This window comes from Trichogramma pretiosum, unplaced genomic scaffold (assembly GCF_000599845.2).
Source record: "Trichogramma pretiosum strain Unisexual culture from Peru unplaced genomic scaffold, Tpre_2.0 scaffold43, whole genome shotgun sequence".
Taxonomy (NCBI): domain Eukaryota; kingdom Metazoa; phylum Arthropoda; class Insecta; order Hymenoptera; family Trichogrammatidae; genus Trichogramma; species Trichogramma pretiosum.
This window is the reverse complement of record NW_019640864.1, coordinates 139,084-151,616: the sequence shown is the minus strand read 5'-3', so window position 1 is coordinate 151,616 and position 12,533 is coordinate 139,084. Positions and strand designations below refer to the sequence as shown.

The 12,533-nt window shown below is 35.3% G+C and overlaps 1 protein-coding gene across 5 annotated transcripts; it reads right to left on the bottom strand.

The window, feature by feature from the left end:
- Window positions 1–1,103: 1,103 nt before the first annotated feature.
- On the bottom strand, window positions 1,104–12,310 carry LOC106649676 (zinc finger protein 501-like). Of its 5 annotated transcripts, none has more exons than XM_014367224.2 (8): window positions 11,950–12,310; window positions 7,176–7,283; window positions 6,128–6,728; window positions 5,951–6,040; window positions 5,487–5,573; window positions 4,246–4,401; window positions 3,871–4,174; window positions 1,104–3,276 (listed from the first exon to the last, which is right to left on the bottom strand). In XM_014367224.2, the coding sequence occupies exons 2-8, from the start codon at window positions 7,248–7,250 to the stop codon at window positions 3,042–3,044; spliced, it is 1,548 nt and encodes a 515-aa protein (XP_014222710.1). In that variant the 5' UTR covers window positions 7,251–7,283; window positions 11,950–12,310; the 3' UTR covers window positions 1,104–3,041. The 5 variants fall into 5 exon arrangements, with proteins under 5 accessions (XP_014222710.1, XP_014222708.1, XP_014222709.1 ...); XM_014367222.2 differs by lacking the exon at window positions 11,950–12,310 and adding an exon at window positions 8,675–8,782; XM_014367223.2 differs by lacking the exon at window positions 11,950–12,310 and adding an exon at window positions 7,997–8,407.
- Between the last annotated feature and the right edge of the window lie 223 nt (window positions 12,311–12,533).

Sequence of the window (12,533 nt, the reverse complement as noted above, 5' to 3'; positions counted from 1 at the left end):
TAACGGACATGCGCTTCTGCGCAATAAGTATAAATTGATGGAACCGGGATTCGCGCGTCATTCGATACATATGTTGCGGGGAAGTAAGGAAGAAAAAAAAACAGATTTTAATGAAAAAAGTTTTTTTTTTTATTTTGTGACAATATTTATCGGCTCACTTATTTTTATGTATAATTCCATATATCTCAATTCATGTTTATACAAAATTCTAATTACATTAATGTATAGTGTATACATAGTGATTGGCTTATAGACCTAAAAGAAATCCGTCCTGCTCTTTTTTATTAAAACTTATAATTGCATTATTCATTCAATTGTTAATACAAGGAAAAACAAACATACTTGTCTATATGCGTGTTGCAACAATTATCATCACAATGAACACGTGACTTAACACCTTTTCGTTTGTGCACATACAGTATGTTTTACTATATGATACTTTGTATCTGATAGTTTACCAAATCATGACTTTGTGATATAAGGTACAACATGAATCAATAGGAAATATATATCCATAAATTCGTGGATAACAGGTAAATTCTTTTCTTCTCCGTAAATCACAAAAGTTTGTATAACAATTATTTTGTTAAAACTCGATATTATTGAAAAAGGCACAGTGATACTGTTTGAAACAAAGTCTGATATCAACCAAGTGGAAAAAATCTGTTTAAATGGATGGATACGAAATTTCAATCTGTTCCTTATTCAGTAATATCTTTATTATTTTCTACTTAAAAAAATGACTTACACTTTTATAGCGATTTTTGTAATAATATCTAAAAATTGCAATCACTTTTCTATAAACAAGAATATTTTATAAAAACATTTCAGATTCTCTGTTTTTTCATTAGAAAATTTCTTCATAGTATGTACAAACCTTAGTACCATTAGCGATAAATTATCATGATTACATATTTATTATTCCTAACAAACACCATGAGCTATTCACAAGATGCATTTCTTATGTAAAAAATATATTTTTCAATGCTTTGACATGATTATTTAAACACAATAACAAATTTTAAGTATTAGGTCACATTTCTAATTTTCCTTTTCTCTCTCTCTTTCCTTACATAAAAATTAAAGTAAAATGAATGACATGCTTAGCTTTTTCCTTTTTTTATTTACGTTCAACTGAATGAGTTTACTGATTCAAATTTTGACAGAAAAAAATTAATTAAACAATGAGATATTTAAAAGTTTCTATGCTAATCCAAAATACTGCAACAGGTATCAAGATTATGTAAATATTAAAATCAACATAATCGAATATAATTATTATGTATACAAAGGAATATAACAATATGGAAACAAAAACAATGCAATATACAGTACAGAAAGAAGAAAGAAAAATTATTATCGATCCCTATCACAACTAAACAATTAAACGGATTCATGATTGTTATTTTACATTTCACTTACAGGTATTTTATTTTATGTATAATTTGAACTTAAAATATTTCGTAAAGTAAAAAATTATCAATTCAAAAATATTTACCTATTATACATGATATTTTCAAGAATATTAACAAATGTTGCCTAGCAATAAATACAGATAAAAAAGAATGTCCATACTTTATCACTATACTTAAATTTGATGTTTTCTTAAAGCCAACTGTGATATTAATTCATGGTTCAGAAAACAGTGATAATAATCCATTTTATTTAACGAGTGAAAATAATTTACACTATTAGTAAAAAACAAATCTTTGACACCTATGAATCAATAATTAGTTAAATGTCTTTATCAATGAGGAGTATTATCAATGTTCATAAAATATATCCATTAGACTGTATAGTGATAAAATTTATGGGCATATATAAATTTTTATTGCAGCTGTAATATATGTTTCCTAAGTTATATTTACAAATGGTACAAATTCAAATGCCAAGAAAAAATCATTATTATATCATACACAGTTTTCATTTCAACTTTCAATGCATACAGTTAACCAAGTGATTTTAAATCAATTATTGTTGAAGAAATGTATTTTCAGTACCAGTCTCTATTTTTGTTTTATCTATGGCGACACTTGTGAATTTGTAGTGAATAAATTAAAAAATTATTTTTTGCTTTCACGGGATTTGATAAAATTTTGCTTCATTGTAACATGATTTAATTCGTCATTCAACCATTTAATTTATATTATATTATTGGTCGAAAATGTCAACTAATTGCATTTAAACTTTTTCGCTTTGTTAGTAATTTTACATAAATTTTGTTGCAGGCCAGTTAGCCATTATTTTTCCTTATTAATCAATTAAATAATTAACTTTTCAATTAAATAATTAACATTCAAATTTTTCCAAAAAAATAATAAAAATTGACATACGTCAAGTTTAAAAAAATTGTGTTCCTTAATAACCAACACCTTTGAATAGTTTCAATCAAACTTTTAGACGATATTATTAGTTTAAAATTTAACCAGTTCAATTAGAATTTATACATTCGATTTACTTGTCGACTTATTTTGAAATTGGTACACTATTCACGAATGATTCACTTCAAGTGGTACTTACAAAGTTGAAGGTAAAAATGTACAAATACATTGATTTATATTCATGTAAATAAAGTTGGCGTTAATTTACCTCAAAGTATTCTAGGCTTGTATCTTAAAAATTGATGCTACACAAAATATTGCACATCAAAAATATTTTCCGCTTCAAGTCTCTCAACGCAGATGCTTAAAAAGTGTACAAGAAGGGATGCAGTGATTTTTTTGGTATTAATACTATGTAAGACGTTAGCCCAGTACAGTAAAGTAAAATGTAACCAACAAGCGGATTCTTACTGTAAAGCAACCTTAAAAATCGACTCTTTTAATAGCTCTGAAAGTTTTTTTTGTAATTTCAGGTAATTCTTTACTGTGTGGTGGAACAATATGCATTGAGTCTATAAATTATTCTCGCGAGTAGTTATAAATTGGACTTTAAAATTTTTAAACAAAAAAAGGTTCATTATAACCAAGATTTTTCCTTCCTCACAAGTTTTCTACAAGTCTACTATGTCCACCAAAAGTTCTGTAATAAAGGGCCGACGCTCATTTTTGCTCCGGAAATGCAACCTGACATTTGTACACATCATCGAGGATCACCGCTTGACCTGGACCAGCTTGGCTAACGGTAACTGGTGTTGTAGCATTGACAACAACCACTTGAGATGGTGCGTTGCCGGCTTGAGCATTGCGATTCGCTGTTTGACCATATTTATCGTGTATCGCCCTGTGTCGTTTCAAAGCAAAGCGATCCGAAAAGCCAATTTCACAGATATCGCATCTGAAAAGAAAATGTTGTTAATACTTCAAGGTTTACAGACATTTTTCATATACGTTTTTTCACGCATTTACGCTGGATCGATAAGCGAACTGTGCTGATTTTTCATATTCATAAATAGTTCATCAAATATCGATTATATAATCTAAATTTTAAGAATGCAGAGTTTTGATCAAAAGAATTTATAACAATTTTGAAGGTCGCCATAGAATAGGTAAAAGCGCAAAAATACATTCATAAGTGTAATCAATTTGCAAAATAAAAGGAAAACAATAAAGCAAATAGTAATTTCTAATCTTTACACTATGTATTTCTGGCTTTTACCTACCTCATAGAAGATCCTCGAGGTTGACGATGTCTAGAGGCAATTTATAGCGAATTAGCAAAATTAAAATCTACTTAACCATATTTTTTCATCAAGTTTGTCCCAAAACGGAATGCTAACTCTTATAAAAGTAAAATAATGGTTATTATGACTTAATTATCTCAATTTTTTGAATAGCAACAGTAAGAAAAAAATCATAATTATTAAAAAAATCAGGCACAATTTCCCCTCGAAGCAGCTAGTATGTTCATCTTGAAATATAATTCATTTACTTGTATGGTTTTTCTCCTGTGTGCACTTTAGCATGATTTTTCAGATGAGTAGCTTGATTGAACGCCGAACCACATATATTGCAGCGATATGGTTTTTCGCCTGTGTGAATGCGCCGATGATTCCAAAGAGTTGAGTGTCTTGCAAAAGTTTTTTCGCAAACTTCACACTGGTAAGGCCTTTCACCTGAGTGTATACGCTCATGGTTTTTAAGATGTGGAGACTGTGAAAACTGCATGCCACATTGACTACATTTGAATGGTTTTTCACCTGTATGAACTCGTCCATGATTTTTCAAGTAGGCAGCTAGCAATCATAGTAATGATTAGTTCAGAAAACAGTTGTTGAATTAATTCATAATTATTTGTAATTCTCACCTTTTGCAAAAGCTAACCCACAAACTTCACATTTGAAGGGTTTATCTCCAGAATGAAGTCTTTTGTGTGACCACAAAGATGAGTATCGTGAAAATGTACCATCGCACACATTACAATGAAAAGGTTTCTCTTGCAATTGGTTGTTTGATTTACCGCCTATAAATGAAACAATAAAATCCCGAGCATTAGATTTCCACAAAAAGGGCCAGTTCTACAAATAAGATATTAGTGCTCGACGTGGATACAGTTGTGACATATGAAAAAAATTGTACAATGTTTCAATTTTGTTAGATTATGTGAGTCGCGTACATGTAATAGGGTTTATTATTTTGTAGATTAATTATTCCTTTAACATTGGTACGAACTTCAAAAAAAGAATACTTATGATATTCAAATTCATGATCAACTTCACGAGTACAAGTTTCTTATCAAAATAAAAGTAGAAAATTATTATTTTTTCATATCTGGTCCACGAGCATAAACAAGAGCTGATTTGTTGTTCTATCAAATTTATAAAACTGTCCCTTAGGAAAGTGGCTTTTTCTATGAAATTTGTATTATTTTCAAATATTGATGCTGACAGTTCTACTAAATGAATTAAAATGAAAATAAATTAAATAAAGGACTAGTGATGGTTTAATAGAGTAACATTAATTATTTTTAATTAATTATTTTATTAAGGTTTTTAGAAATAAGTAAAAAAAAACAATAAATAATTAATGTTACTCAATCAGCTAATCTTCAAAAGTTATCTATCTACAACACAAAAGACATGCACAAAACGATAGTTCAATAGTTTAATAGATGTAATAAGATGATACTCAATGATACTCAATGAGTAAAATGTATACAATTCAATCAAACGAAAACTTATCTCCAAAAAAGCTTTGGTGTACATTTTCCTCAATGATGATATTTACGTTATAATTACTGTCAACCCAAAATCTTAAACAGACCGTACTACAGTACCAGACTTAGCTAAGTCAGGAAAAATTGATCAGTTATAAAATAAAGAATATAAAATAATAAAAAAATAAGATAAAAAAAATAGATAGAAAAGAAATTTAAAAATTTCAAGAACTGTCACCATCCTAACAACAAACCGATAGGGATTTCTTTGACAATAGAAAAAATATAATAGTAAAAAAAAGAGAAAAAAAAGTAAATATGAGAAGACTGATACAAAAAATACAAGAGATCCCATATGATACTTCGTGGCTGTAGTTTTGAGTTAAACTTACTTCCTATGATGATGCGACCAGTTGCCTTGCAGCCACTACACTTCGCGAGGGAACTGATTCCGGATTCTAGTTTTTCACTGTGTTTACCTATCATAGACCACGCGATGTACGATCATGATAACAATGAAATGATAATTGGACATAAAACGACCAGTGTTATGAAGAAATGTTATTCTGCTTTTAATAATTTTCTGAATTTCAATACTTTTTCATAATTTTTACAATAAATAAAAAAAAATGGTAATACTTTTTATTAATATTAAACAAATTTACTTTACTAAATTTTAAAAATTATTTTTAAAAGATTTTAGAGATTATAAGAAAATTGAATTACGTATTTTTTGTCGTAATTAAATAATTTGTAATTTATAGTGTAATTTCAATTTTCATCATAGTATTTTTTGATTAGTAATAACATTTCTTGTGGAACATCAACAGTCACAAATATATTATGCAGAACTCACCAATGAAAATGATGCCTGTGCCATTGCACTTGTGGCATTTGGTAACACTGGTCACACCTCGTCGTTTCACAGGGTGATGCCCAGGTTTAACTTTTTTAGAAACACATGAAAAAAATTTTTTTTTATTGTTCATCAGTATAATTGAAAATTATTTTAATAGATGTGTTGGAAACTTACGTTTTTTGATTTTAGTAGGTTGATGTTCACATGGATCAACACTGCCGCAATCATCACACATTAGCACTTTAGGTTTAGCATGCATATTGGTTTTGTGACTTTTTAATTCACCAGGTAACGCAAAACAAGCTCCACACATATCACATGTGTATGGTCTTTCTGGTGTTGGTTGTACTGTAACTGTTGTTGGTGCTTGGATAACAACTTGTTGAGTTTGTTGTTGAATATTACTAGGCGTCGAATTATGAATTCTTTTATGATGATTTAATAAACTCATGTGTCCAAACACAAGACCACAAATGTCACATTTGAATGTTGTATTTGTATTTAAATTCATTTGATTTATCAGTGTATTGTAACCAACAGGTTGAACATCAAACCGATAACATCCTTTGTCATCAGTTGTAATAGCACCAATTGTACTAACAGCATTGGCTGGAACCTTTGGCAACATGTTGACATTGTAATAAAATGGAAATTCTGTTGTTGATTGACCTGACTTATCATCTTTCTTATCTGTCACATACATTTGAGTTTGTTGTGACTGCTGACTTTGCGCAGTTTGTTGCTGCTGAATTTGTTGAGGATCAAACATTGTTGCCTATGAAAATTATTACAACTTCAAATATTAACATTGCAAAGCACATTATAAAAAAAAGTTTTGTACTAAAATTTCAAAAATATAATGACTACTGATATGAACTAAAACTTAATTTGAGACAAAAAATATTGTATTAAAAATAAAATCAACGTAATTATTACTACTTGTACATCTACCAAGTACACACCACATAGATAATATTTGCTTGAAACCAAAGACTGTATTCAGAGTAATTTTATGAAATTTCATTTAGGAATATAGTTATTAGTTTCAACAGTAAAATATTCAAAATCAAAGTGGAACAAAAACAATTCTGTGCATACAGCAAGTTAAAGTAATTATCAGTAATACATTACTTGTCTCAAAATAATTTCTTGACTTGAGATTCAATCCCCCAAATTAGAGAAAAGGAGTTCACTGTGAGGTTGAAGCAGTATAAAGTCTCACCTGCTGATGAGAAAAGCTGGAATTATTTTGTTCTGTCTGGGAAAGACTGTTAGATTGCACTCTTGGTTGATACATCGAATACTATGCCGTTGATCGGATCTTTGCTACCTATTAACAATAAAATTTACTTCAAAAATTGCACTAAGCCAAATAAGTTTTTTACTATTTCTATTTTATAATTTTCCAACATTTTTTCATGATACAGATAGTATTACTACAGGAGCTTAAGGAATCATTAACCCAATAAAATTTTCTGCATTTTGTTAGATTTAAAAAATATATATTTGTAGCAGACATATAATAGAATTTTTATTAAAAAAATGAAAAACCATTAAAAACAATAGTAAATTTAATTAATTAGTCATCATAAATTTTAGGATTAAATGATCAATAAAATCATGATTTTTTAATTTATTTCTTGCTACTGGATGTAACCAGTATCAGGTGACAAAAACAAAAGCAATAATTTTCACGACGATTATTTGAAATTTTAAGCAGACTTGTTTCTACATTTCTAGGTATAGCACGCATATTGTTACATATACGAATACACCGTAGAAATCACGGCAAGTGGGTCATGTCAAACGAAAATTTCATGAATACATGCACTGCCAGTTGAAATCGTTTCAATGTGCTCTCAATGTCAGAACGAGAAACCACTAGCCAGGCCCCGCGAACTATAGCCGAGCTGTCAACAATATTAGGATCCAGAGCGGACTTTTTCGTCCATCGCGTACATCGGCATGCACGTACATACAATCATGTATACGTCATATATGTATAGCTACATCGTTATTGCGGGTTATAGCCGTTAAACGTACTTGATGTGTATATAGCATATATGGTTGATAAACAGCGAAGATGACGAGCGTATACGTCTATTGGGGATTGTTCGACTCCCGCTGCACACGCGGCCGCGGGAGCGAGACAGATGAACAGAAACCACGGCGACTTGTAATCGTAGTAGACGCAAATGGCAAAACAAGCAGAGCGGCATATATATAGCAGCCTGCCACAGCACAGCTACGAGAGCACAAAACACTTCTCTGTCTCTATCTTTCTCTCCGTAGTGTGTATATTAAGGATCCGTTGCACTTGCTGCTGTGCCTCACTTGCGCGCATTCACGTACATACATGCACGTATATACACACTCACATCGCAGAGGGTGAAAGAGAGAAAGAGACGGGGACACGGCTCGAGCTATCTCCGTGTCGTTTGCTCTTTCTCGCGCGTCGCGGCTGCTGCTGTTGCTACTGCTGGTGCTGCGGTGCTGCTGCTATCGCTATACCTCGCGGGCTCATGCAGTCGCAGTCAGTGCAGCAGTAGCAGGCTTGGCGTGCAAAATATGGCGGGTGCGAAAGAGAGCAAGACTCCCGAACTCGCGGATAAAGAAAGACGAATGCATCCGCGGTTCGCGCTAAGTCGTATCGTGTGTATGCATCGGGTATATGGGTATAAATATACATATGCAGATGGATGTATGTGTACGTATACTAACCTCTCAATATGGAGCGCGATAGAAAGAGAAGGAAAATGGCGTCTGGCCGAGCCACTGGAGAGACAGGGACGCCCGATACAGTGTAGATCGCGGCGAGAACTGGCCCGCGAGCGTTGGACAGAGACAGGAAGATAGTGGCGTCCTCCTCGCTCCGCTTTCGAATTTCCGAACAGCCAAGTCGCGAGTGCGCGTGTGCGAGAGAGAGAGAAAAGAGAGAGAGAGAGAAGCGAAGAGACAGAGAAAGAGAGAGACGGAATGAGAAATTTCGGAGCAACGAATAGCTGTTGTATTGTATAGGACGCTGTCGTTGAATTACAATTTTCGTGGCGTGTTTATTTTTTTTGAATTTTTAGCGAGCGAAAAAATTACAATATCCTTCCAGCGCCGCTAAACGTAATCTTTCTGTTATCATTTTCTGCAAAACATCTCGAAAGCGGGACTCGCGAATGTTTCAAATATACGGTTCCTTTCATTCGAACGGTTTTCGAAAAATCATTCCGTTCATTCATGTTTGCGCGGTATGTATACGCGCGAGAGCTTGAACCCTCTCTCTCGCTATGTATGCTCGAATATGTACGCACTCACGCACGCACACACCAAAACCACACAATAAAGCGATTAAATGTACGTGAGCGAATGACGGCCGGAGATCTACATACTGTGCTCGTACGTATAGGCGCGTTATAGAAAACGTCTCGGCTGCTCATGCCCTAGACACACATAGGCCACTCTCGGTACGCGCAAAGTGGGCCACACGTTGCATCTGTATGTGTGTGTCTATGTGTGTGCATTACATGTATACAAGTGAGATACAGGAGAAAAAAACTCATGTCTTCTCCCACTCTTCCAATTGGCAGAGAGGCACATTTATGTTATACATACATATGCACTTCGTACAGCCTCGGCCGGAGTATAATAAATGTATAAGGAAAAAAAGGAGAGAGAAAGAGAAGTACACTATCTTTTCTTAAGCATGAAAAAGGTACGAGGCTCGTTATTGTTATCTAGGCTGCCGTTGCAGCTCGGGAAACTCGTAGTCCTGTTTCGGTGGAGCATGATCGTCGTCGAGTCGTCGACAACGATACGAGGAGCTGCAGCACAATTGTCATTCATGTGCGACGTTGCGTACGATCTAATATAGTATACCTACGATCGTACACACGTAGAAGGATGAAAAAGCCCACATATACGAATTGCGATGTGCAAGTGTGTGGGTGTGAGTAAGCTCGGCTGCTGCGGCGGTATAAGCAGCCTCTCGAGACTAATTCGAGGTGCAGGATGTTCGGGGATTTTATCTTGCACCTGAGAATAGGGAAAAAATATATCGATTAATTCAAGATGCGTGATTTTTTTCGACGAATCGAGCATTCATATTCATTGTCGCGATGAGTGTACGATATATATTGCCGAAATAATCGTATAAGGCTCGATGCAATTGCCATGTATCGATCTCGAAAAAATTTTGACTCATCGATAAGGCGATCGAAACGTCAAAATGAAATATGCAATTATACGTACACGATCTCCGGAGTTTCTCTTCTTATCTCGACGTTTGACAAGTGTAATGCGCATAATACAAACACGGTGCACTTATAACAACGCACTCACCCATTGCAGTCTGTTCGTTTTTTTTTCAAATTCTTATATTATTATTGTTTCTTTGCGAACAATGTACGCGCGCGAAAACGTGAGAACTCCAAAGTTAAGTCATAATTTTTCAATAACAGGCAAAAGAAAAAGAAACTCTCAAGATGTCAAGAGAGAAAGAGAGAGAGAGAGGATCGAAGTATCGCACAACTTTGTTGGCATCGCAATGTATATATAGACGCCGGCGTCTCGCGAAAAAAAGTGTATACAGCACGAATACATGTATACACATCGCACAAACACATACACGTATACGTGCAATGATAATAAGTGTGCGTGTGAGTTTCAGAGAGAGAAAGAGAGAGCTGCTGAGGAGAGCGGCGGCACAACTTTCGGAGCAGCAGGACTGCGCAAGTCCCGGCAACCCGCGGATTTTGCTCCCGGGCAACATACACAACAACGCGCGAGGGAGACGCGGCGGCACGTATATATATAGCTCCTGCACCCAAGCAGTGTCTGCTTATGGTGAAGTAACAAGAAAAAAAAAGTTATAATACAACACGCGCTAACACGTATACACACACACACACACGCTCACACAGTGTGAGAATCCTCCATGGTACTTGATGCGTCGATCGTAGTTTTTTCGACTGGGTTTTTATTTCAGCGGTGAAGTTATAAACAGAGAATGATTAAAGCGCAGCACGTGGGTTCTATAATAAGCAGTCTATCAGTCGAATCGAATACAGTGATTAAAATTTGACGATTACTTCGATTTATGCTGCGAAGCTTATTCAATCGATGTGTCGATACGAGTACGAGGGTTAAATAAAAAATAAAGCGGAGTGTTTAACATCAAAAGAAAAAAATGTCTGCTTACACCTATTTTGAGCTTCAATTTTTCATTCATCGACTCTTTTTATGAAGTAAATAACTTTATTGAAAATTTGGAACATAATTGTAAACTTATGAAACGTTTCCGAAATTGTTTTCAACAGGCATGAATCGATATAAATATTATACTTGCTCCATCGAAGCATGCAAGTTCAAAATATTATTTTGCTTCAAGCGACCGAGATTACTTTCAAAAATTCACTTTCATATTGAAAAGCTCGCACCCGATATTCGGATTGTTTACGGTAAAAAATTACTCTTTCCAACGGTACTTTGTACCCCAGAATAAATTAAATTTGCAATCGGTTGCCAATCACGAACCGATCCTACGATAGGTGTCAAAGAATAAAATTGTTTCGCTGTTCTCGAGTCCGAGAGCCGGGCAAACTTTTGAATTAATCCTCAGTAAACGAATTTCGAGCATTTCATTCGCGCAGAAACGGTCCCTGTTGCTCTCACAGCGATCATTAGCCGAAAGCGATACATCATCGACCTCTTTTCGCCGGCCAACGAATTTCGACTCCCTCTTCACTTCTCTATAGGCGCGCACGGGCCGCGCGTCGCACAAAAAGGAAAAGAATAAAAGAGAAAAAAAAAGATCTCTGCCCCGGCAGACATAACCTCTCTGCTTATGCATCTCGAACTACGATGCAGCTCGAGATGCAAAAATGCAATGCGGCCGGAGGTTCGTGCGTACGGGCGGGCGGGGGTGACATAATACGCAACTAAGGCGCGCATACCTTCATAATCTATGTCTAATCTTTCGACGTTATATGAGATGTAAGTATACATACACTGAGCTGTCAGAGTTTGCGTGCTCGCAACGGTGCAGTGTGCAGCATCTCATCTCATAAGTAATACAATCACACGGCGCTGATCTCTGGCTGCATCGTGCAGATCATCGTCGCGTCGGTGCACGCGCTGCTTGTGTCCGTCGTGTGCACACACAGTCGGACGCAGAGAGAGAAAATGTATATCGCACTCTCACACACGTACGCACATAACAGCAGCCACAGACACACACTTTATACACACACTCACAGCTGCATAGGCGCGCAGTTATAAGCTGTAACAGCAGCGGCCAGATAAAGACAGAACGAGCGAGTGGCAAAATAGAACGTCTGTCCTTATTCCGCTCGTCGGCGCGTCGAGAGCTCGAAACGTCGTGTGCCGGTGCAGTCGGCACAGATGTAAATGTGTGCAGCAGGTATATATCTATGTAGGCTATAGCCTACGACGGCGGCGGCGGCGGCAACGGCGTTCTCCGTCTCTTTCGCTCGACGCGACTGCCGGGCAAAACGTCGCGCGCGCGTCTCTTTCTCACTGACGGGCGGCGCGAAATCGCGCCTATATGAGCACGGTATATTGTAGCGGTACA

What these genes read in the sequence shown, in the direction of transcription:
- LOC106649676 (XM_014367224.2), bottom strand. Translation starts at nt 7,250, where the DNA reads ATGTATCAACCAAGAGTGCAATCTAACAGTCTTTCCCAGACAGAACAA. An exon ending in TGGTCGCATCATCATAGGAA is followed by an intron (nt 4,402 to 5,486) that starts GTAAGTTTAACT and finishes TTTCATTTATAG; the next exon opens with GCGGTAAATCAAACAACCAA. An exon ending in ACAGGAGAAAAACCATACAA is followed by an intron (nt 3,277 to 3,870) that starts GTAAATGAATTA and finishes TTTTCTTTTCAG; the next exon opens with ATGCGATATCTGTGAAATTG.